The sequence below is a fragment of the Dendropsophus ebraccatus genome, chromosome 15 (assembly GCF_027789765.1).
Source record: "Dendropsophus ebraccatus isolate aDenEbr1 chromosome 15, aDenEbr1.pat, whole genome shotgun sequence".
NCBI lineage: Eukaryota > Metazoa > Chordata > Amphibia > Anura > Hylidae > Dendropsophus > Dendropsophus ebraccatus.
The window spans coordinates 40,588,471-40,615,555 of NC_091468.1; the positions used below are offsets into that span (position 1 = coordinate 40,588,471).

General features: G+C 42.2%; 1 protein-coding gene across 2 annotated transcripts in view; it reads left to right on the forward strand.

Annotated features, from left to right (window-relative positions):
- Positions 1-27,085, forward strand: part of CFAP61 (cilia and flagella associated protein 61) — a 210,914-nt gene that overhangs the window by 127,522 nt on the left and 56,307 nt on the right. For both annotated transcript variants that reach the window (XM_069954188.1, XM_069954187.1), the window contains exons 21-25: positions 503-677; positions 14,933-15,225; positions 17,397-17,724; positions 17,923-18,014; positions 19,277-19,482. In XM_069954188.1, coding sequence (XP_069810289.1) covers positions 503-677; positions 14,933-15,225; positions 17,397-17,724; positions 17,923-18,014; positions 19,277-19,482 — 1,094 coding nt within the window. The remainder of the gene's footprint in view (positions 1-502; positions 678-14,932; positions 15,226-17,396; positions 17,725-17,922; positions 18,015-19,276; positions 19,483-27,085) is intronic.

A 27,085-nucleotide genomic window follows, 5' to 3' on the forward strand; every position in this document is an offset into this window, starting at 1 on the left:
CAGGCCCAGTCTCCTGAAGGCAGCTTTGTAATCTTGTGCTGGTTAAAAACCAGCGACTAAAGTGAGTACCACTCATCTGTGCGCTCACAGAGAAAGTGGTCATTTGATTGACAGATGCATTAAGCCGTGCCGCTCTGTACTGGCCAGGACCTTCTTCATTTGGTCCTTTTAATTTTTAACCAGCACTAACCAAGACCAACCAAAACTAAAAAGCTGCCTTCAAGAGACTGGACCTGGATACAAGTAAGTATAACTTTGTTTTAAAGCATGATTTAGATTTTGAAAGCCATAACGACAGGTGCCCTTTTACTGTGCAGAATACACAACAGCTGTAAAGATGAATGCAGTTTTTCAGCACATTTATTTTTATACATCTGGCATACTACTAGTACACACCCACAAATACACCCTTGTTTTATATTAAGTTAGTATAAATCAATTGTTTTTGAGACACAACATAAACCTTCTATATAAATCTCATCTGTTCTCTTTATGCATACAGGTCCCTTGTCCCAGTGGAGTGGACATTACCAAACTTTTAACTAACCAAGACGTCTCTGACTGCTCCAAACAGATATATACAGGGAAAATTCCTTCAAATTTATATACTCTAAACGATAGTGAAGACTGCATCAAGGCAACAAACTGGCTGAAAGACAATGTAGTAAACCAAAAAGGTAAGAAAGAACTGGGGTCTATTCTATTATCTCCTTCCACTACTCTGCATCTCCAATGAATACCATTCTTTTTGCATCTTCAGTGTATAATTAGCATCTAATTAATTGCGACAAAATGTTTCATTTGTCACGGCTTGTTTTTCCCCCCACTCCATTCAGAGCACGTTGATATTTTACAGGGGGGGAGGGGAGTAATCAGCATATGTACTAAAAGGAAAGGAAGGCTGGATGCTGTTTAATTATATGTAATTACTACAAAACAAAAATGGAAAGTTCTGCAAACAATGTATGGCTAAACTCATTAACACACTAATTAAAGAATAATTTGATTAACAAGTGCGCTTAGCAATTATGCGGAAAAAATATGTATCATTATGAACTGTAAAAAGCTCTGCGAGGGAAAAGATGGCTAATTTAAAAATCATTTCCAACGTCTTTAAAATCATTTTTCTAATGTCTTTTTTGGCTTGGAGTCATTTACACTAATAAGGGACAAACAGTCATTACAGATTCATTGTTTACTTAAAATTGCCTTCAAGTTGCTCTTTTTTTTGTCACCTGCTTCATTAGGATTTGCAGCTTTTTACGTCTTCTAAAAAAATAACCCCCCTTTTTAATTACTGGCTGGAAAAGTACAAGATACCGAACATGGTCTACCTGAGTCTTATATAATATGCTAGAAGGAGGGGGGGATGTTGGTATGTGATTTTAGTTGGGATGCGGATTTAGGCTATGTTCACACAACGTAAGTTCTGCAGAAATCACGGCCGTTTCATACAACGGCCGTGATTTCTGCAGTACTTACGTAGTGCTGCAGGCTGAGGGAATCCAGGCCGGAGTGTATACACATGGTATACACATGGAGTGTATACACAGAATCCCTAGCGGCGCCGCGAGAAACTGACATGTCTGTTTTCTGTGTCCGCTATTCACTGAAAAAAACCCTGTCAGTTCACACAATGGAGCGTGCGGCTCCGGACCCACACTCTATTGTGTGCAGTGGGGAGTTTTGGGAGATGCGCCCGCATCAGAACTCTGCGGTGCTAAAGCCGGTGAGCCGGAGCAGGGGGTAGGTAATGTATGAGCTTCTAGGTCCGACGGCTGATTAGTTAATAAGGCAGAGCGGCTACATTCTCGCAGCGGATACAAAATCTAGATCGAATATGCAGAGGCCATAGGACATAATTGTACCGCATATCCCTGTGGATTTCGCTGTGAAAATCGCAGCCTGAAATCCGCTGTGAATTCCGTACATGTGAGCGCAGCCTAAGAGCAGATAAGAGGAAATTATCCATTTGGGGCCCCAGAGTGAACAGTGGGACTTATGTATATGAACAGTTGTAGCAGTACTGTGGAATTACTTTACGGTCACCTCTATGTCTTTAGCTCGGTAGTATAGGCCATTTGGTGCAGTTCTGTGTTTATATTATTAATCTTGTTTTGCCGGTGTGCACGTGGGTTTTGTAGTTTGGAATAGTTGAAAAAAGTCATTGGAATCACTATATATGACCAGTTATTACATTGATTATGCATTGTCGATACGTTATGCAGCTCAGAAAACACAGAGACATGTCAAAGATTTTGATCGGTCAGACTCTGGGTTTTCAGAACCCCATCGATCTGTAGATATAGCTAGGTGAAGTTTGTGGCTGAGCGCTTCTCTCCCTGGTTCCCGGTCTCATTGTAAGTTTATGTAATGCAATGAGATGAAGATGACATTGAGCTGGGGAAAGAAACTAGAAACTGTGCTTACCTTGACTATGTCTAAAGATTGGTCTAAGGTGTCTATTCCACGGAGCGATAATCCTCCCGATTCGGCCGATTATAGCTGCGTGGAATAGAGACAATGATCAGCCGATGATTGTGTCATCAGCTGATCGTTTATTTAGGTTCAAACCTAAAATCATCGGGCACCGACCGTGCATCGCTGCGTAAAATAACGAAGTGTGGCCGGTGACCGACGATTTCACAAGCACCATACTTTACCTAAACATGTTGCAGGTCTTCTCCTGCGCTCCTTTTTTCTCCCGGTCCCGCCTGCAGCAGCAGCTTTAGTGCAGCCTGTCTTAGCTGACAGACCGCTCAGCCAATCACTGGCCAGGACCACCGCGGCCAGTGATTGGCTGAACAGTTTGTCAGCTCAGACAGGCCGCACCGAAGCTGCTGCTGCGCGCGGGACCGGGAGAAAGAAGGAGCGCAGGAGAACACCTGCAACATGCTTAGGTAAAGTATGGTGTTTAAACAAGGGCTGCAAGGACATCAGTAACAATGTCCCTGCAGCCCTCGCTAAACCATTATACCAGATCGGCGCTCGTTTACATTATTGATCAGGCCCCCACCGGCCCGTGGAATAGGACCCTAACTCTAAACACCAAAAACCTGCTTAATTAGAATAGCTTACTGAGTTCACATAATGTTGTTAATGTGAGCTGTTAAAATAGTAGGACAGTTCACCATATATCGAGTAGGTGCATGTGATAGGAAACGTTTGGTGGCCACATACATAGACACTAGATAGCAGCAAAGACCCTGGACTGTGTACATTTTCTTTTTTTTATCCTTTTAACCTTTTTGTTGTTTATATATTTCTTTACTTCTCATCAAGTAATCCTCTGATAGTCTGATGGTCATCACCACCATAAATCGTTACAACATTGTATGAGAAAGAAGCCTGTTATGGCTCCAGGGGAGCGAGTGGCCCAGCTCTCCAAAGACCCTGCACAAACAACCATCTTTGTCAAACAGTGCAAGTAAATCTCTTTTTATGAAATAGTATTGATCACTTTGCTTTTGGTGCAGTGACATATATTTGTAGTATTACGTGTGGCTTAGCATTTATTTATTACTGATTTTTTTTTACTCACTAGGTATCCTGAATCTGACTCTCTCTTGGATATCCTCCTATCTCTCTGAGGGGAATTTTAGTGTCCCCCAGTCCCACCTTATCCCATGATGGCCTCTTACTGTTGGTGTACCACAAGTCTCTGTGCTCTTTTCTTTTTAGTTACCTATCTATACTTATAGCCATATTTTCAGATAGATCTGTAAGCACAGGACAGCCAAATCTAACTCTCTGCTTACTCCTGTATCTGCCTGACTGAACCCTTCCCCATCACAGTTCTGCTCCCACACCTAAAGAAGACTATTGACTATGGGGCCTATTCCACGGAGCGATTCGGCCGATTATGGCTCAGTGGAATAGAGAAAATGATCAGCCAAAATCATCGGTCACCCACCGCGCATTGCTTTGTGGAATAGCGGTGCATGGCGGGTGACCGACGATTTGAGAAGCAGCATACATTACCTAGCAGGGCTTCTCCTCCGCTCCGTCTTCCTCCCCGGGTCCCGCGGCGCAGCATCAGCTTTGGTGCGGCCTGACTGAGCTTAGCCAATCACTGGCCGGGACCACCACAGCCAGTGGATGGCTGAGCGGTCTGACAGCTCAGTCAGGCTGCTCCGGAGTTGATGCTGCGCTGCGGGACCCCGGGAAGGAAGACGGAGCGGAGGAGAAGCCCTGCTAGGTAATGTATGCTGCAAGGGCTGCAAGGACATCGGTAACGATGTCCCTGCAGCCCTCACTAAATGATCATCGGGCCGTGGAATAGGCCAAGTAAACGATCGCCGATCTAGCAGATCGGCGCCTCTTTACACTGTTGATTGGCCCCGTGGAATAGGGCCCTATGACTATTCCCCTCTCCCAACCAGGTAGCCTAAGGGTCCATTTACACAGCAAGATCTTTCTGTGTAAATGGACCCTAGGAGTAACATATTACATAACATATAGCCCACACCTGACATCCTCATCTGTTGTCTTTAATTTCAGAAAGACAGATTTAGGTTACAAACCCACTTGCCGGATCTGCAGCGAGTCTCCTTGCTGCGTTTTTGCAGTGAGACTCGCTGCAGATCCTGGCCCTATACTTTCAATAGCAGAGAAACTCGCAGCAGGGATGTACATCCCTGCTGCGATTTTGTCTGCAGCCCGCCCCATTAACCCCCCGTCCGCCGGACATTATACATTACCAGGTCCCCGTTCCTGCTTGCTTCGGGGCTCCCGGTGTCTTCACGGCCCGCCCGGCCAATCAGTGCGCTGCGGCGGGGCAGCGCACTGATTGGCCGGGCGGAACGTGCCGGGAGCCGCTGAAGCAAGCAGGAGCCGGGATCAGGTAATGTATATCGCCCCCAGCCCCCGGCCGCACCATCGCCCGCAGCCCCCGGCCGCACCATCGCCCCCAGCCCCGCAGCCCCCGGCCCCACGATCGCCCCCAGCCCTGCAGCCCCCGACCTCACAATCGCCCCCAGCATCGCAGCCCCCGGCCGCACGATCGCCCCCAGTGGGCGATCGTGCAGCCGGGGGCTGCGGGGCTGGGGGCTGCGGGCGATCATGCGACCGGGGGCTGCGGAGCTGCGGGCAATCGTGCGGCCGGGGGCTGGGGGGCTGGGGGCGATCGTGCGGCCGGGAACTGCGGGGCGATCGGGGCTGCAGGGGGGCGGGCAGGATATACATTACCAGGTCCCCGCTCCTGCTTGCTTCGGCGGCTCCCGGCACGTTCCGCCCGGCCAATCAGTGCGCTGCCCCGCCGCAGCGCACTGATTGGCCTGGCGGGCCGTGAAGACACCAGGAGCCCCGAAGCAAGCAGGAACGGGGACCCGGTAATGTATAATGTCCGGCGGCCGGGGAGTTAATGGGGCGGGCTGCAGACAAAATCGCAGCAGGGATGTACATCCCTGCTGCGAGTTTCTCTGCTGTTGAAAGTATAGGGCCAGGATCTGCAGCGAGTCTCGCTGCAAAAACGCAGCAAGGAGACTCGCTGCAGATCCGGCAAGTGGGTTTGTAACCTTAGGAGGAAGATTTATTAAGTCTGACTTAGCTTACACTGGTCTTAACTAAATCCCCGCCCCTGTATCCCGCCTCATACTTATTAAGAGGTGCACGCCATGGTATGATTTAATCCTCAGCATGATTTTCCCACCTTGTTAAGCCCATCAATTGTGCAGGGCATAGAACAGCAAAAGGTGCAAATTTTAGAACAAACCCGAGGGCTCACACAAACATTTATAGCTTTTTCCCACTGTCTGCCAAGGCACAGCATGATATACCCCCCTTCTATATTTAACCATTCTTACTCAAGAAATATTAATAAATCAATACATGCACTCAGTCAACTAAAAGTTGGTCTAAACTCTCTTAGGGCCCTTGCACACTAAGGAAATCACATGGATAACTTGCAGCGGATTTTGTGTGTGCTCCCACTTGACTCTCCGCCAATCCCATAGACTCCATTCTATGCTTGGGCATGTCAATTCTTTGGGCTGATGACGGAATCCACCTGACCATAGAATGAAGCCTATGGGACTGGCGGAAATTAAAGCGGGAGCACGGGGGAGGTTCGAGAGACGGAATCCGCGGCAAGTTATCCGTGCAATTTCCTTAGTTTCCAAAGGCCCTAAGTTTCCACTGTCTAACAATTAGAAAGTTTGAGTAAATCTGAGCCACAGCCTTAGATAATTGTAATTGTTTCAATGTTATCCCTGTAATGGCCTAATCTGCTATAAGAGTGAAATGAAATGAAAACATTGCAGTTGTTACATAGGCTATTTAAATTTTTAAAAATTAAAAAAAAAATGAAACAAAACTGTGGAGAAGACATGTCCAATGTTTGGCTTTTCCATGCAGTCTGGTAAATAATCCAGATTTTCTTGTCAATTTCGATGCATTCTGGCACAGTCACATTGTGGAAAGATTATGTGCAATTACGACTGTGTCAATTCCCCATAGACTTCATTAGAGCAGATTATTATATTGAAAATGTGGACTGATTTTGCTTTTATTTTACTGCTTGTGAACTTTAAAAAATCTTTTGCAGTTCTATGCTATGTCCCCACTATGTGTTTTTAGGTGAAACAACGGCTGTTATTTTTATAATAACAGACGTTATTTTATAGGGATCATTATTATTTTTGGTCTAAAAATGTTGGTGTGTGAATATAGCCCTAAACTCTTATTTACTGCTTCATTTTACGTAACCTTTTTCTCATTTTACGTAACCTTTTTCCTTCCCCCGCACAGATTTCAGCTACAGTCTAGTATAGGAAATGATGTAATTCTCATAAGTAAAACATTTGGGAAATACAGAGCTTCAATGAATGGCTAGAAGCCTAATCTTTATTATTTATTTTTTCCTGTAGTTTTCAGTTTTAAATGTAAATGTCATTCTGTTTTTGTTAGTTTTTTTGCCATAACTTAGTAGTATATATGAGATAATAGTTTATTAGGGTAAGTGGTTTAGTATTACATCTGCTTTTGTTCTGTATTTTGATAAAGAATATATATATTTTTTATTTTTTTTGTGATTTTGTTGAGATATACCTGTAAAATAATAAATACAGTGATCCCTCAACTTACAATGGCCTCAAGATACAATATTTTCAACATACAATGGTCCTTTCTGGACCATCGTAACTTGAGACCAGATTTAACATACAACATACAATGCTATGGACAGTCAGGATCTGCGGCACATGTAAATAACTAGATGATCAACCAATGAAACTGGCCATTTTACTGGTAAAACCCCAGTTAAATGCATGCACTGGTTGGTTGTCTAGTAGTGATGCTCTGAGTATAGTGTGATACTACATTTTTGACTTTTCCAGATTTTTTTAAAACACTTTAATAATATTTTAGCTGTACATCAGAAGGCAAATTCGAAGCACAGTGCAAACATTACTTTTGTGCACTTTTTTCCGCTCAAAATATAAGTTTTACATGCCAGTCTTAATTGAAAATATTCCAGTGTAACAACATACAAAAAGTTTAGTCTTGCCACTATTGGTATAAACTGTGTCTGGTCATCTCTTCAAGTTTACCGTGGTGTTTATCATGAAAGACAAGTATCCATATGATGAAAGTCCAGCAAGAATTAAAATGCAGTACTCACCTAAGCTTGATGCACGTAGAAACTTTATTCCATCGTACGGGCAATGTACAGATGAAGAAGGACAAACAACTCTTGCTGTACTTTCATTAACTAGAAATATGTTGGAGTAAGATGCCCCAAATTTAAGGGTTCACACAACGTAAGACACCGGCCGTTCTGTGACACTGCACTACCATCCAAATGAACTTCATTTCTTTAGATTTGGGATGCGGGCACATTTTGGTGTGCCTGCATTCCAGTTACCCATAGCCGACAATGTAAAGTGCGGCTGGAGCTGCAGTTTACATTGTCTGCTCTGTCAGTCTTGTGCTGCAACTATTCAATGAATAGTGGCTGCACAAAACTGACTTGTCAGTTTTTTCTGAGGCCGCAAGGAATCCCAGCCACAGTGTATACAGAATGTATACAATCCGTCTGGGATTCCTTTACAATCAATGTAATCAGCAATTTCATTAAATGATGGCCATGGTTGCAAAACTGCAACTACAGCCGTTGTTTAATTAAATTATACGCAGTATGAACTTAGCCAAAGGCTTTTTTTTTTGTTTTGTTTAACCGTTTTCTGGGCCTTTCTTTGAGGCTCAAAAAACAGCTGAATCAGCTGTGGGACAGGAACATACCCTCATACGCATAATGAGTGATTTGTCTTTTGTTTTGTAGTTGATATTAGGTATCGTTTTACTAGTAGAGAGAAGCGGCTTGCCACCTTCTGTAATTTTATCAAACTTTTAGTTGATTTAGAAATTTGATTTTGTGATTAAAATATGTGGCCGATATAAACTCCCAGTAATGGTTACAGGTTCAGAAGTCAATTTTGGCTGCGAGTCGAGAGCTAGTGGAATTGATTCATTTCTCTTTGCTTGATTATTAGATTAGGGGCCTTGTGTAAGCATTTAGCATTAATGTGAATTTATGACGTGTACCTCTTTCCTCCAGGATTTGGGCTTTTAGTACATACAAAGCATAAAAATCATCATGCTTTTTAATGACTTTGAGAATTGTCAGTGTGTTAGTGCGGTGCACATTCCTGACGTGACTGACGGTAATGAATGTATATTCTTTGGATTGGTTCCAGGTACCCTGACACTTCTCATATTGGTTCATCATAATCAAGACACTTAAACAATCTTAATTAGTGGATAAATATTTTGCTTGGCTTCGGAATGAAAGCCATTGAAACATGGTTTGCATATTCTGTGCATACACTTTTGTCTAGGTCCTACAATGTGATGCTAACCCTGAGCAATATTAGGCCATGTACAGCTGCCATTAGCATTTATCTGCATTCTCTCTGTTTGCCATTCATTTCTTTCTTCTTTGTATTCTCGTTGCTTGGCCTCCCAACCTCTTCTTTCTACACCCTCTATTCATGTCCAATGCCTCCTACTGCATTCTCTGTAATTTCCCCTATTAATATTACATCTCTCATATCTCCACTTTTTACTTAACCTGTTATCATTCATTGTTCTTCTTTCTTTCTCATCTCAGTTAATGTTCCCCTTCTTCCTTCCATTACCTATAATTCCTATCTCAGTATTCTGTCAACAATTTCCTTCACTGGTTTTCTAATTTTTAACCATTTGTATTTTTTAATAGTCATCTACACTTACTCAGGGTCCTATCACACAGAGCGATAATCTGCCGAATTGGGCCAGTTTAGCAGATTAGCGCTCATTGTAATAAAGACAATGATCATCAGCTGCACGATTATTAAGGCTCAGTAAGCGAGCGCCAATCTAGAAGATTACATCATAATAATCGGCCAAATCGGGGTGATGTCCATGCAGCCCTAGTTGCCCGATTATCGGACCGTCTAATAGGTCCAGTCTAGCAGACCAGCGCTCATTTACTAAAATGATTGGGCCGTAGCCTGCCCGTATAATAATACCCTTACACTAGTCATCGGGCCGTGTAATACGGGCCTTGGACATTTCAATAATTGTCCCCTTCATAGTTACCATCTTGTCATATATTTCCTTATATATCCTATTACACGGGGCGTCGGCTGATCGTTGTGTTCTATTACACAGGACAATTATCGGCCGTCACGACCGATGTCGGCCGAATACGGCCGATAATCGTACCGTGTAATAGGGCCGTTATAAAATTGTCTCAGCATAGATCATCAATATCAGATCTTTGGGTTGCAAATCATCTGATTGCCAGAGCTGAAGAACCTGGCTACACAAAGAACAGAACTGAAAGCTCCATTGATTGTACTGTACAGTGCTTCTCAATTCCAGCCTCATGGCTCACCAGCAGGTCATGTTTTTAGGATATCCTATACAAAGAACACCTGTCATAATACCTGATGCACTGAATATAATTATATCCCCTGTGAAATACTAAGGAAATCCTCAAACCATGTCCTGTTGGTGACCATGAGGACTGGAATTGAGAAGCACTGGTGCACTAGATTCAATTCAATGAAAGATGAGCGGCAGTAACCCAGCACGGCCTCTACACGATGTATGGAGCTGTCTGTTTTCTGCTCTTTTCTCTGTATATGTGGGTGCTACAGCTCTGGCAAATAGTCGATTGGCAGGGTGCTGGCTGTTGGCACCTCCACAGTCTAAAATTAATTACCTCAATAAATTGAATGAGGTACAGTGTTTCAGTGGTTAGCACTGCTGCCTCTTCTCCCCATGTTTCCATTGGTTTCCTCTTCCCATACTCCAAAGACATGCTGACAGGTGAATTTGGAATTTAGATTGTGAGTCTCACTGGGTACAGGGACTGATCTGAATTATTATTATTGGATGACCAGTGTTTCTATATTCACTTAGGGCGACATTTACAAAGACTGCACCACCAGCGTATGTCAGGGAGAAGAGGCCGATGGACGGGCAGGGGGTTGCGGCAAGGCAGTAGGATTTACTGTAATTTACGCCCGCTTACAGGTGTAAATCATGACAGAAATCTACAGCTGTTCAAGAGCAGGTGTAGATTTCTGTGCCCGCCATATGGCAGGTGCAGGTCTGGCCGGTTGGGCAATTGGGGATGGGGCCTAATTTACGAGTATGCCGGTCTTTATAAATGTCCCCTTAAATTTTAAGAATTTTTTTGTTTTGTTTTAATCCTTTGTCTTTTACTATATTAAATACTTAGTAAGCTCATATTTGCTCCGAAATCTAAAAGTAGCTAAAGAACATTTTTATTTTTCTCAATGAGACCTGCCCTCAGGAAATATTTAATAGTTATTCCAAATAAAATTACAATAATCCCTATTTAAAAAGGGAAAGTTTGACTTTATTTCATTAAATCGGGGCCATTTTTCTAATTAGTAGCTGCCTAGTAATTTTCCACAGCTCCACGTTGGTTAGCTGCTTAGGAAGCAGATTGCGTGTTTATGAAGCCATTCTCCGCCATGCTTTGTGACACCTGTAATTTTTATCTAGATGTTGAGATTACAAATGTTAATAATCTTTTTGTCTTCAGCTGTCAGGAAGCCTGCCAATATTAGGAGGAAAGCGCTTTCCTAAATATGTCCCACTTATTATAATATTAGCTCCTGTTTAGCGCTCATTTCACAGCTGCCTAATTATACTGGGGATATGGCATTAATGATAGTATTTATTCATCTGGGTGGTCTCTGATTTCTCATTCCTCCCCAAGCCGAGGGTCCTAAAGAATCCCATACTACTCTGGTAAAACTATGCTCGCTCGTATACTGAGCTACAGTGTTTATCTTTATAGGACACAAGCACAACTAATATATTGGATAAATGGTGTGTAAGATGTAAATGATCCTTATAATTTAAAGTTATATTTCTTCTATTGCTGAGATCCAGTTTTGGTAGCTTTAGTAATCCGTCTATAACAATTAATCTGAATGGTGACTGACAGGGATGGTTTCTTTTATGGGATAGCAGTTAGGCCTCCATCTCACAGACAGTTTTTTACAGGGCTTTAAATATTTGTTAAAAAAAACAACAACGCAGTTCAAGAATTTTTGTTTGTTTTATTTTATGTAGTTCATGTGTTCTTTGATTATTATTTTTTACATTTTACAATTCTTATTAAGAAGCCTGCCATACCAACATGACATAGCACTGAGGCCACTGTCACACACACACATTGGGGGAAATTTCTCAAGGGCTTTGCGCCTATTTTTAGGTGAATAATTGGATTTTTTTGCCCATTTTTTTGGCTATGTTCTATTCATGAACCAGTATTCGATGGGTGAATACTTTTTAGATGCAACTTTTTTTTCTGTCTGTTTTAAGTATTCACCCAAAAGTTCACATAATCCGGGATTAGCGCCCAATTTATCATTTGTGACTTTTTAAAAAGTTGCACAAACAGGTGCAGGCCTACGTCTGGTCAGTACCAGGTGAATATGATCGGGGGTCGTCTTATACGCCCGGTATGGTCGCCCTATATGGTGGGGGGGGAGGGCTCAAACAAACAGTTAACTCACCTGGGCCTGTTCCCGGCGGAGCAGAGAAGACGCGCGGAGGCCGGGAACAGGCCCAGGTGAGTTAACTGTTGTTTTATTAATTTAGCTGCAGTTAACCCCTGCCTGACCGCAGCAGGGCTGCGGTCAGGCAGGGGTTAACATTTTTCGGCGCATAAGGCGAACCCCTGACAATCTCTTTAAAAGTCAGGGGTGGTCTTATACGCCCAGTCGCCTTATATGCCGGAAAATACACTACATATATGCTGCACATTAGCTGTCAAAATTTCTATTCTATTCATATGTTCCCTGACATCCTGCTCAGCCAATCAGTGGCTGCGGCAGGGCAGCGTACTGATTGGCTAAGCGAGCCATAGAAAATAATCGCAGCGGATTCTGTTGAGGAACTCGCAGCGTAAATTCTGCTGTGATGCGGTACGTGTGAAGGCACCCTAAGAGAAAGGGAGACATGTTGGATTTTAACCCACTTGTTCTCAAAGAAACATGCATTTCTTTCTGGCATTTTTTGGTTTCCTATAGAGAAGTCCAAAAAATTCCATACCCAAAGCATGTAGCATTTGGAAAACACCACAAATTTCAAAATGGCAAAAGGCAAACACACTTTGTATGTAGTTTTATAAATAATACCTGTGCACAAATCATGAAGTATGAAATGCCGCAGATCTGAAGAGGACATTATACATAGCTGTCAGCTGAATATTTGTTTGACTGACAGTTATCTCTCCTGATCTGCATATACATATGAATGTTCGGTCCGCCAACCATTCATGTATTGTGAATGGCAGCAGTATATTGCTTGACCAAAGGGTTAAGCAGTTAAAATCCAGTATACGCTTAAACTGGCAGGCCCCAAACCCGTTAGAGAGTTGACAAAAGCTGGCATGTTTATTTGACTTTTGACCAAAGTATAGGAGCATCTTTATATGATATAATTCTTGGTCCTCTTGGCTGTTTTCTGGTTGCTGAAGATTCATTGTCTATGCAAGAGCTGCTCTGCCCAGCCCATCACAGGCCAAGCAGTTCATGCAGGGATTACACATGATTACCAGAAAGGAGCTGAGAGGACTGAAGACTAGGAGTGTCAGCATTACAGGCGTGGGGGATTGGGGTAGGTGAGTATAGTTTTTTTATTTTTTTTTTTCATTTTACCCCTCCCCATGCCACATATTTATTTATTTGTATTTCTGAAAATTCCCTTTAACTCAATTAACCTTCAGTTACATTTAATACCTTCCCTAATCTGTGTTCAAACTAAAACCAATAGCTGCACTACTGAATAAAGAATAGGGTCACAACATCTCAGAAGTCATATTTATTGAAACATTGAGTCATTGATATGTAGAGGAACTAGCTTGGTATTTTATGTATTAGCTTCAGTAGAGATCTTAAAATTTGATATACAAAATGCAACGCAGGCTTCATGGTTTATACATAATATGTCCAAAATAAGTAAATAAGGATTTGAAATCCTTAGCAAGTCATTTTTGGAGTCATATTCACTATGGAGTCTCCACAGTGGCTTTAATAGGACAGTCAAAATTCTTAATAAATCAACATTGTTTGGATTTTGCTGGAGCAATGCTGCAAACCTGCAGCCAAATCTCATTATTTTTTTTTACTTTAAAGTGAATGTGCCAGCAAAGATTTCCACATGGATAGAATGGAGCCGGCGCTGGGAAGCCTTTGCCTCAGTCTTTTTTTTTTAACCGCAACCCGGTTCCCGCATACGCCACCATTCTATTCCCGGGCATCGGCCAGGGGTGAAACACTGGAGGCGGGCCGATCCGCCCCCAGTGGGAGAAAACTGCGGCCTGACACTCTGAGTGGGAAAACCCGTTTAAGGGTAGCTTCACACGTACCATATCACAGTGGCTTTTCTGCTGCGGATCTGCAGCAGATTTGACTAAATGAATGAACACAGCATCAAATCCGCACTGTAAAATCTGCTGCGGATAAGCTGCGGATCCGCAGCAGATTTGATGGTGCAGATTTGATGCTATGTTCATTCATTTTGTCAAATCTTCTGCGGATCCGCTGCAGAAAATCCACTGCGATACTGTACGTGTGAAGCTACCCTAACCCTGTTTGCATTTTTGATCAGACTTCCACTCTTTTAAAAAAAATTTCTAAATTAAAATATTCTATTCCTTAAAGGGACACTGACAAAAAAAACACATCTATTTAATATTGTATTCAAAGTTTTGATAACGTGCCATCAGGTACATTGTATGCAATCTCAATAAAGTGAAAGATGTCCGATTTTTACGGGCCTCTTAGATGTAAACCATCCTTGTATGGATTCTTCAGAACGTGATGTCTTTTTGATTTTTTTTTTTTATATTTCTCTTCTACCTACTTGTCTTTTCCAATCACAGGAGAAAATAATAGAGGCAGTAGCTCTGAAAGGAGTGGCATGGCATTACGGCCTTACAATCACTAATTTAAGGGGCACTCACATTCACTGCCAATAGTAGCATCGAATCCAAATGGCCCGCTGGGGCTGTGTAACGTCCCCCATTGTGATGGCTATACACTTGTTTTGTTGTGCTCATAAAGAGATGCAAGCAAACCTATTAAAATGATCTTTTCTTCTGCACAATCCATGGAAATCTATGTTCTTTTTAAGCAGGATAGTTCTTATTAGTTCTGAAATTGCCAATTGCTATTCATTTGAGCTAAGCACACTCTACTTTTGTGGGATGTTTTGTTCGGATTCCTCTGTAGATTTTCTAGTTTGGAGTTGCCAGGCAACGCTGTTCGCCTCTACCATCCAATACATAATAGGGTCACCGAGAGCAAATCTCTATCATATAAAATCTTTTTTTTTTTTTTTCTCCCAATACTATAATGTTGTTCTCTTTGTTTTTTCTTTGTTGTTTTCCCCCCCTTCATTATAGGAAACGTGATCGTATACGGGAACACACTTGATAGTTACACCACAGTTGCTACCCTCATGTCGTTGGGAATCTGCGGCTCTCGGATTCATTTTGTACAGCCTCCCCTTACATCAAACGTCACTTGCTTCAACAATTATGCCATAGAGGAAGCTGTACACAAAGGCTTATTGTCCGCCAGGGTGACAACCTACTACAACTGTAAGCTGGCGCAGTGGAATGATGGGGATGATCCAGACCCTATATGTTTTGCATCATTCACTACTGACTCAAAACCATTCAAACTATCATGCATTGTGAGTACGGTTATACAATCAAATATGTGAAGATGTATATGTATAAATATGTGTAACTATGTATAGGTTTAGACCCCCACCAATTATTAGAACAGGGAGAAGAACTTGTCTGTGTGCTTCACTCTCCGCCTCACTGTGCTTCCCATCTTGCTGCTGGAGATAGAGAGATGGGAAAAGGCAGCAAGCTAGGAAAGGAAGTTGTCAGACAGGCATTTCTCCCACATTTGTCTAGTAATAATTGAAAGGGTCTGAACAACCAGACACTTTGCATGTCTGTGTGAGAGGTGTCAAAGCTTTTTCAAAGTGACAAGAACACTTTTTAATTCCCCTGATGTCTTCTAAGAGTGGACGAATGTACAAACCCCAAACACATTAGCTGGCCTGTCCTGCCGAAGCCAAATGGTTCACAGGCTAAGGCCATGTTCTCATGTCGTATAACACCGGCTGGTACAATGATGATCTTCACTTCTGATGAATTGGGGTGCGGGCTCATCTGTGCACGCCCGCATCCCAATTCACCACTGCACACAATGGAGCGTGCGGCCGGAGCCACACCTACAATTCACTTCATCCAAAACGCAGGTGAGTAGGCGCAGGTCGTCCACCACGAGGGAAAGATAATATAGAATATCAAATTTATTAAGCAAAACAATAAGATACATAAAAGGGTAAAAGCACAACGCGTTTCCAGGCGTTCCCAGCCGGGGTGTATACTGTGTGTGTACACTCCGGCCAGGATTCCATAGAGGGCAGCACTACGTAAGTTCCGTAGTAATCACGGTCGTTGTTGCAAATCGGCAACAACAGCCGTGATTATTATGAAACTTACGTAGTGTGAACATAGCCTAACTTAGTATGTATGTCATGCATTAGTACTAGACTACAAAGGTTAAATATGTGACTCATGCATAATACTACAGTAAGTCGTGAGAAATATGAACATTTTATTTAGTTTGGTGAAAGCTTAAAGATGAAGTCCGGCAAATATATTCTTTCAAATCAACTGGTTTTTAGAAAGTTATATAGATTTGTAAATGACTTTTATTTAAAAATTGTCAAGTCTTCCAGTACTTATCAGCTGCTGTATGTCCTGCACAAAGTAGTATTTTTCCAGGCAGACACAGTGCTGTCTGCAGATCAGTAAAAAATCCCCTTAGAAAACCTCTCTTGCTCTGGACAGTTGCTTACAAGAACAGAGGTGGCAGCAGAGAGCACTATGTCAGACTGGAAAGAATACACCACTCTCTGCTAGACATAAGTGCTGGAAGGCTTAAATTACGGCTTAATTTAGAAATATATATATATATATATATATATATATATATATATATATATATATATATAAAACGTTCTGACACTAGTTTGGATTGGTTGAAAACATTATCCCGGAGTACCCCTTTAATGATTTAAAATAATAGCCTTATAGAGGTCACATACTTATGCTGCAAGACATCAAGAAGTATTGGTTACAATTTGTGTTACCCTAATAGATTATAATTCCATGTAGAAGGCAAACCATTCTTTACATACTGCACACATCATATTTACCAATTTATCAATACTGTGGTTGAAGGTATCGCCTTGCTATCCTTAAAGCGACTCTGTACCCACAATCTGCCCCCCCCCCCCAAACCATCAGATAGCTGCTTGTAATCCAAGATCTGTCCTGGGGTCTGTTCGGCAGGTGATGCAGTTATTGTCCTAAAAAACAACTTTTAAACTATCAGCCCTGTGCCAAATTGGCATGACCTAGTGTACCCATGCCCTAGGATTGCAACACCCCTCCGTCCCTCCTCCTCGCCCTCTTCATAATTAGGAATGTCCCTAGAACAATTTCTTCTATTCATCACTTGTCTGAACACTGCACATTTGCTGGATCTTTAGGGCACCTGTGCAGTGTTCAAACAGGTGATAAATAGGAAAAATCCTGCCCATCACTTCATTTTAATTGGAATGCAGGAACATTTGGGTGTGCTGGCCCTCGAATTAGCCATAGCACACAATGTTAAGTACAACCAGGAGCTGTTCAATAAATAGCTGGCGCACAAAATAGACCTGTCAATTATTTTGTGTGGCCACAGAAAAGCCTGGCCGTAGTGTATACACGCCCTGTTACAGCCAGCCATGATGATACATCTATTCCGTTTGCTCATATTACTTTTGTCTTGTAGGCATTCTTCAATTTTGCTGAGAAGAAAGTGGACTCTGATGCCTTTAAGGCAATAAACAGTGCCTGTCTGGTATATGATGGAAGACTGGTTATTGATTCCACGTTTCACACTAATGATTCATCCATAAGAGCAGCAGGACCACTGACCAAGTACTCCAGTCGATATTATGTGAATGAGTGGTCTCACAGCTACTTCAGCTCCAAGGAGATAGGCGTTCAGCTGGCTGCTGCCATGCTTCCTCTTTTTGACCCAACGCTTGAGCCTGTGAGCGAACCCTTGCAGGATGGTGACAGACTCATCCCAATCTATAAGGGACCTACCATTCAAGGTATAGGACTACATTATAAGTGCCTGTCCATCCACATCCATTATAATCTCTCATTCAGCCTGGGTAGTGTCAGGGTACATGCCTCTTGCAGAGTAAGTTATGCTGTGGGAACTTGTGTAGAGAAGGCATCATGAGCTTGATGAAGACAACTGGTGTATAATTTATGTTGATAGGATATTCGTCTTTTTGCCCTATTAGGTGGCCTCGTTCCTGGTGGTTATCACTATTTACACGTCGCCAAACCTGCAATTCCATCTCCTTTACAAGCTCAGATGGCAAAACCAAATTACGTAAGTGAAATGTGTTTCTATATATTATATTTTTATTACAGTAAAAGACTGACTTGACCAGTTCCCCATAGTACTAAGTCCTCGGATTATGTGCAAGCGATCTGACAAGCTACCCCCTTAGCTTCTAGGGGCTTAGGCTTATTGACTTAAACCCTTCTCTCCCCTTGCTTTATTTATTTTCTCTTTTCTTTTTTTTTCTATGTTGCTGTCTGGGTTTATAAACTTTTATTTTGTTTTTAACTCGATACACTGAAAAAAAAAATTAAGGATTTTTCACGTAGTCCCATATTGTATTTGTTGCTTTTTCTGTATTATTGCAAGACTGACATGTTTCTGCCTTTGTTTGTTTAATTAAAAAAAAAAAAGAAAAGATTGAACCATAAAGGGAACTCCTGGGAACCGGAGTTTTCCATTGGAAAGAGTAATTTTTTCATTTATGTGTGTGCATGTTGGCTGTACATTGGGCCAAATATGTTTGGGCTGTTGCTTAACTAAGGCCTCATTCACATGTGGATCCATGATTGTGGACAAATTTAGATACCATTGTTTTCTATGTGCCTATTCACACATCTGCAATTTTTAACAGATCCATAAGAGACATGTCCTAGTGCAGACCGCAAGGCCCTATTCACATGTCCGTAATTCTGTCCACAATTGTAAACAGAAAATAGGACCAAGAGGTTTCAATGGCCCTGTTCATGCATCTGTACACTAAATAGCACCAGTGACTGAATAGCACCAAGGGACACCAAACTCTTTGGCATCAAGATAAATTAAAGGTCCGGTGTTTTCTAAAAGCCGTCAGGGGCAGGGGGAGATTGGTTTCAAGTAACAACTTACATCACCCCGTGCCCGTGGTGAGCGAGTGGAGCAGCCACGGGACCCCTGCTGGAAAATGCCTGTCCTGGCTAATGGATTGGCCGCTTAGCCAATCAGTCACGGGAGCCGAGCCCCGCCCCAGTCACTGACTGGCTCAACGGCCAGTCCATCAGCTGGGTTGTGACGTGGACACCTCGGAGATCCCAGTGGGGGTCCTGCAGCCGCTCCCCCCACTTACCGCAAGGCACGGGGAGAGGTAAGTTGTTACTTAATATCAATTTTTTCCCCCTCCCCCTGCAGGCTGCTGGCTTTTAGAAAACGCTGGACTTCGCATTTAAGCAAGTTATGAATAGAATTGTTAAGTGACAGTTACATATATAGTCAACCTTATGTTTTTTAGCCTCTTGCACATACCACCAAATCATTTTTCAATTCTATTATAGGGACAAGAAATCATAACAGGAAAAGCACTAAATGGAGATTACTTTCGTCTGCACATCACTCAGTACAGTATGGTGGAAGCTATAACCTGTTTATCCCTGAAGCCCATTCCTGCATCCAATCTCATATGTCTATATGGACAGCATGAACGGCTGCTGAATAATCTGTGTTCTCGTTTTAAAGAAGGACTCATCCAAGATCTCTACAGGTAAGGACACAACAACCATGCAACGTTGTTACTGCATTTGTTATAGTCATGCATCACTTTTCACATAAATACATATAACGCATTTTCCTATATAAATTTGGGAACCTAACTGGAGAATCTGCGGTCGCTGCATACGATGGGGGGAACTCAAAAATGGCCGCATGCCTGTTGTATTTGGTGTCCGTATGAAGGGCAGAGCAAGCTGTAGACGTCCAGGGAATGGAAAAAGAGATACAGTAGGGTGGAGCTGTGCACAGAAAAACATACCTCTTTCACCCATCTGGCTGCCCTTGTATCCTACCGGTATTACTGTACCTCCTTCTCTGTCTCTCAGATCTCGCTGCTGTCTGATGTTTTTTAATAATTTTTATTTGGTGAGCATTGAAAGAGTATATCCCAAACTCTATAGTTTAACTAGGGAAGTTGGGGGTCGTCTTATATGCCCAGTCGTCTCATACACCAGAAAATACGGTAGCCTACCCCAGAATACAGACATGGTATAGACTATAGAACAATACATAGACCATTTTCTCAAGGCAATGTTTCAGACATGCCCTCTGCTCTGTTATAGTTGAAGAAGCTGAAACTGAGATTAAACCTGAAACCCCATCATTAGGCAAAAAGTCTATTCTTAGGCTATATTAGGGTTAGATAGTACTTAGGAATCAATTCCTATGGAATATCCAGTATGTGGCCTACATATGGCTTCCTTGACAAGTAGACAATCTTGAACCATTCCTTTGAGTATACTGCATCACTATCTATCCTGAGTATCCAGTCATTCAATATAATAGACGGTGACATTTCCTCTGCCACTCTGAGTAATTGTTCATTTTCTTCAATAAAAATACGATTCCTGCCTCTACGAAAAGTTTCTTTAGATGCATCGATTTGTTGTTCTGAGCTGGAAAAAGAAAGTTGAAATATGAATTCATTTTACTTTCCATTTTGTTCTGACTGCATAATGGATAAAAGCATCTGTGGAGAACAGTAATAGCATCTGTTCATTCCTGAGCACTCCTATGTATGTACAATAGAGAAGAATTTACTAGGGAGATTTGGTTTACCTGGATGGGAATTCTATTGCTTGTGTTCATGCTAATTTCTGTAGCCAATTCAGCAATGTAAGGATAGAATAGTATGGCAATGTATGGGGAATTATTGTTAGAAGACATTCATATTTATTCAGTATCAAGGATGTGCACCACATGCAGATACTGTATACACACCCTTACATGCCTTGGCATGCTATCATTGATTGTTGTCTGAGTAATGTCCTGCAATGCACTTGGGCACGCAGATCATCAATACCCACTGCTGGCAGCTCCCTATGGAGATGCTAAAGTCTGGAGATGCTGAAGACCATGGAAGCAAATTTACTGTAGGCCCCACCACCTGCTCAAGGTAGCAAGAGCAAAATGCAGTCTGGTGTTCTGTTAAAAACGGCTCCTGAGACACTGCAGAGATATGGCTGTACTATTGGTTCTGCAACCAAATCAATGTAAGGGTATGTTCACACGGAGCAGAATCCCGCCTGCTTCAGTGTTACACAGTGCCTATATGGGAGGGCTCACGTGCCTCCGCTTCTGTTGCTTTACGCTCAAAGAATTGACACACTATGAGACAATGAGGCAGGTGGGATTCCGTGGCGGAGAAATTCGCCGCTTTTGCTCTGTGTGAACATACCCTAATACTAAACTGTAAGTGTATCTGAAATAGAGACAAGAGTGGTCCGGCTACTGAACTGTGCAATAAGACAGCCTCTGAGAGCAATGGCATCTGTAGCTGGGCACCTTCGGAAGACACTGTTTGATGCCCTAGGCTTGGTGTGTGTACAGTACAGAATGGATCCCTACGCACCATTCTTCTTCTATGATCCGTCCATGCAGAGTTTTGCCTCTGTGTACCCCCTCGCTGTCATTTCATTATATTGCTGGTCTCCCAACCTCTTGGACATGCAATATTGGATAGTGCACAGTCATACTCTACTGACTTGATAACATTTTGGAGGTTTCATGTGGCTGAAAAAATCACTTTTGATCTGGCCTTTCCCCACTCAAGCCCCTCCCACATGCCTCACATTGGTGCTCGACACTTGAAATTTTACGAATGTTGAAAAGAAAACCTATCATTTCACATTATTTATTTATTTATTGTAATTATTGCTTTAATCTGTTGCTTCCACCTTTCTATCGCTTTAGCATTATTAAAATCACATAGGTCAAACAAGTTGCGCTTCATTGAAACAGTGACATACTGTGCTAAACTGATATAAAGAAAGACAATGCAACCCCCTCACATTAGTCTTATTCCAAAATTTATTTAAATAGGTTGTCAGGTTTATAAACCTCCTTGGAAACACTCTTATAAAGCATTTTGAGCAAAATTCGAGGGAGTTCTGGAAAACATGGATACAGCCATAGGACATATCTATGTTTTCCATGACTCCCTAGGACTGCGCCGGTATTCAAATGCGAAAAGATCCCATTCGAGCATGCTCAAGTCACGCTCATCTCTAATTCTGAGGTAACATAAGGAGCTCTCTCATTTACGACTTCCATCAATTAGCGAGAGTGATTATAAAGAGTGTCTGACTTTTTGGAGGACTCAACATGTCCCTGCCTTACATAGAGAGGTGGTTGGATTCAGTGGCCACCGTGTAGTACTTCATTTGCACTGTGGTGGTGCTGCAGGGTAACTGAACACTTGCTACCTGTATTACAGCTAATTGTTTGTCTCATCCTGTGATCATCTTATTTTTAAGAAAAAAAAACCACCTCCATATAACTCCAAACAGCTTAGTAATCTTTATGAAACAGTCCTGGTTACCATCATTTGCCAACGACATTGAACTGTATAAAGAAACAGGTAAAAAAAAAAGTGACACAAAGACCTTATGTGTAGGCGCTGGAGTCTTCTCTTTGTTTAGATGACCCCCGTCCTGGCATTGCTCCATTTGTATGAGGTAGACACATAAAGGTAGTGAACTCCGCTCGGTATATATGTATAAAGCTCTCTACTGTAATGGTGCAGATGAACTGGCTCTTTAAAGCTTCCTAGATGCCTAGCCAACCACGTTGGGCCAGGAAAGGCTTTATCAACTAAAATGGAGTCTGGCACTAAGTGGCAGAAGGCAGAAGAAAACACTTTGAAATCATTTTATGTTTCTAAGAAATCTTTAACAAAGAGCTGAAAAAAACGAGAGGACTTTTTTTTGTCCAAGACTCCCTTTTGTGGTCACCAGTGTCATCCTCCCGAAGCTCCCTAGGACAAGGATTGTAAGTGCTACTTACAAGTCAATAGCTAGACGTGATAACATGCATTACCCAGCTACTCATGTACTCGTCTCTCTTGGCAGTCAAGCACGCTGACCTTCTGGGAAGCAGTAATGCTTCAAAGCATTTTGAAACAAACACTACCATGAGCGGGAGGAGAAAGATAAAAGGAGCTCCCGAGATGTTCATCTGAAATATTAATAAATAGGTGACATTGTTCCACTGTCATCCTACACTGTAGTGCTCCTCCATAGGGCCCGAATGCTTTGTGATATACCTTTCTGTAGACATTAGCTCATAACATTAGTAATGGGTATGAATGGAGAGGAAGCACTTAGAATGAAAAAGATGATACAATACGTATTATATAAATCAGGATTTTATCCGCGAGTGGTGACTGATGAAAATGTATTTCACTCGTACATGGAAAGCAATGATATGGAGCATCTTTTATAGTAATGCAAAGCATTCTCAAAGCTATGTATTTGTATGGTAAATGGAAAACTGTGATCAAATGTGGAGAGCCCTATATCTGTGACCTGGAAACAAAGGCTCGGTTTTCTGCTTTATTATGTCTTTATTTCTACTTTATTATGTCAGCCGCGTTGTGCAAAGTACTGAGATACATGAACATTGTAATTCTGTTCATATCAGGCTATTAGATTCAATATATCAGCGACCTGTAGTAGTTGATTACAATGGGACAAGCCAAACGCCCCACATAGTTGTTGATGCAGAGGATGTCATGGAATATCAATCTGTAGAGTATAGAGATGAGCTAACCTTGAGCATACTCGGATGTGTCCAAACCTGAGCGTGCGGCATTTGATTACTGGTGGCTGAAGAAGTTGGATGCAGCCCTAAGACTGCCTGGAAAACATGGATAAAGCCATAGGCCATGGGCTGTATTCATGTTTTCCAGGATCCCCTAGGGCTGCATCCAACTTCTTCAGCCACCAGTAATGAAATGCTGCACGCTAAGGGTCAATCATCTCTACTGTAGAGTATTTATAAGAATACTTTTAAGAATGTGTCTCTTATTATGCTGGCTACCAAACACTGGATCCAGACAATTTTTTATTCACTTGTAGTCCAGAGATACATACCAGGGTTCACTGATGTCAGGCATGAGAGTCACCGCCAGTGTAGTGTGCACTGAATAGAATAAAATGTAAAGTGCCTGTCCCCATTCAAACAAGAAAAGCAGCAAGCACAGTAGGAAGTCAGCAAAAATTCAGTAACAGAGACATATAGCAATAAGAATGCTAAATACTAATAATAAGAATACTAAAAGGGCAGACTAGATGGACCTAGTGGTCTTTTTCTGCCGACAACCTACTATTTTTTTCTATGTAGTGGTGTTGGCAGAACACAGGACAAGGCGAAGTACTTGTAAGTGACCATAAGAGAGTGACGATTCATACAGTGTATGCATCGTAGCTCACTATAGGCACATACTGGATTTTCTCAAGCTTTGGGGTTTAAAAAATAATCCCACCACAATGTCCTTACTGTACAGGAGCAGAGCCTTTTGTTTACCACCGAGTTCCGTATTCCTATACAATACTGAGTGGTAATGTACATGATCAGTTATCAATGGCCTATCCTGTGTATAGGCTATCAATCATATAAGCCCTTATGCTGGATTGCAGCATGGGTTGTAATTAGAGATGAGCAAACCGGGTTGGGGTTCGAGTCGATCCGAACCCGAAGGTTCAGTTTTTGATTAGCGGTGGCTGCTGAACTTGGATAAAGCTCTAAGGTTGTCTGGAAAACATGGATACAGCCAATGACTATATCCATGTTTTCCACATAGCCTTAGGGCTTTATCTAAGTTCCGATCGACTCGAGCATGCTCGAGGTTCGCTCATCTCTAGTCGTAATCAATAGCATGGAGTACACTATGGATTTCAGCAGGAAGTGTTGTCCCCCAAACAGTTTACCCAAAGTAATTGATATTTATTATAATAAAAATAATTATGGCGGCCTGGGGAATCTTTAGGGAGGCAATTCATGAGATGGGAATACCCCTTTAAAGTGATATTGTCACCCCCTTTCCATATAAGAAGTTCTCAGCACCAATCTTAGGCTGATATTTTGGACATTTCATGTCTTACCTTATAAAGGATTTGTTGATGGTCTCTGCCCTCAAAAATGTATGTTATTGTTGGACATTGTCATAGGGGTGGGGCTTAACAGGCATGGTGCCCCATATCTCCGCCCACATAGGTGCCATAGGCCCCGTCTCCTCCGTGACATCATCACCGTCAAGGCCTGACCTAAAGGGGGTGGGGCCTAGACTGTGATGGCTGTGGAGGGGGCGGGGCCTAGACTGTAATGGCATTACAGAGGTGCAGGCCTACGGTGATGATGTGGGCGGAGATATGGGGGTTCCAGAGCCATTAAGCCCCACCCCTACGGCACTGTCCACCAACAATAACATGCAGTTTTGAGGGGAGAGACCACAAAGAAATCTTTTATACGGTAAGATATGAGATGTCCAGAATATCAGCCTAAGAATGGTGCTGAGAACTGCTTATATAGAAAGGGGGTGACAGTATCACTTTAAGCCGACATTCCAATTTCCCTCTTTTTTAAGTGCAGTATAACTCAGTCAGTGTAACTAAGAAAGGCTGCCCAAGCTGTGCGCCATAACTATGATTTCTGCGACCATGGATAACAACATACTTATATAGGTCAGAGGTATCCAGTATGGTGCTGGCTTTGCAGATGGTGATGGTTTTAAAAGACTCAGAGGGCTGTACCTCCATTCAGTTTCTTTTTTTTTTTTTTCTGTTGAAAGTTTTTTTTGTACGTAACCCTGTAATTGTCTAAAGTTAAAATTTGTAGATCTCTATAAGACTCCCTCTATGAGACCACCTAAAAGAGGAGTGCAGAAGAGGTGTGGTCTTGAGGGTTATGCCTACTGTCTTATTGTGGCTTTATTCTGACTTATGGTGCGTTTACACAGGCAGATTTATTTGACAGATTATGGATGCCAAAGCCAGGAATGGATTTGAAAAGAGGAGAAATCTCAGTCTTTCCTTTATGACCTGTTCCCTGTTTATAGTCTGTTCCTGGCTTTGGCTTCAAAAATCTGTCAGATAAATCTGTCTGTGTAAACGCACCATTAGGATACAAACAATCATGGCAAACGATAGCCATCATTGTATGTATTCCCGTTATGTCTAAATAACGCACCTGAAAGATACGTGAGTGCCGTGACCTTCCGTTGCTTTCTTCCTTTGAGATAATGTAGAGAAAGTGTGGAGCATTGTGGAACAATATACACACACTTCAAATACCAAGAGCTCTCCCATTATTTTAAGAATTTTGGCTCACACACACCTCTGGTACAGAGGCCCCTGAACATGTGTTTGTACATTAGGATTCATGTGGCATTCCTCTCAGGTTTGGCCGGGCACTTCTCCCCCATGTCACTGGAGGAAACTGTCTTCATTGTAAGGCAGGGAGACAGAGAGTGAAGCACTCAGTTGCACACTTCATCCATCTCTATCAAATGGTAGGGGTCTGAACACCAAGACCCTTTTGACATTTCTTTGTGAGGTGTCAATAGTTTTTTCCAATTTCAGGGACATTTTAGCCGTTCAGTAGTTGCAGCAATGTTAGTACAGATACATTATACCAAACATTTCAGAATATACAAAGGCACAGAAAATCACTCATGGAACTACTAGAGATGTGCGCATCTCGAGTTCGAACGTTTGGCATTTGAATACCAGTGGCTTAAAGGGGTTGTCCAGCGAAAATCTTTTTCTTTCAAATCAGCTGGTTAAAAAAGTTATTTAGGTTTGCAATTTACTTCTATTTAAATATCTCCAGTCTTCCCATACTTATCAGCGGCTGTATGTCCTGCAGGAAATGTTATTTTCTTTTCAATCTGACATAGTGCTCTCTGTTGCCACCTCTGTCCGAGACAGGAACTGTCCAGATCAGTAGCAAATCCCTATATCCCCATAGAAAACCTCTCCTGCTCTGGACAGTTCCTGTCTTGGACAAAGATAGTCAGCAGAGAGCACTGTGTCAGACTGAAAAGACATACAGCAGCTGATAAGTATGGGAGGACTTGAGATTTTTAAATAGAAGTAAATTACAAATCTATATAAGTTTCTGAAACCAGCTGATTTGAAAGAAAAATATTTTCTTTGGATAACCCCTTTAAGGAGTTGGATGTAGCCCTTCGGAGTCACTATAGGCTGTAACCATGTTTTCCCTGACTTCCTAGGCCTGCATCTAACTTCTTCAGCCACCGGTATTCAAATGCTAAATGATCGCCCTCAAGCAAGCTTGAGTTGCGCTCATCAGTA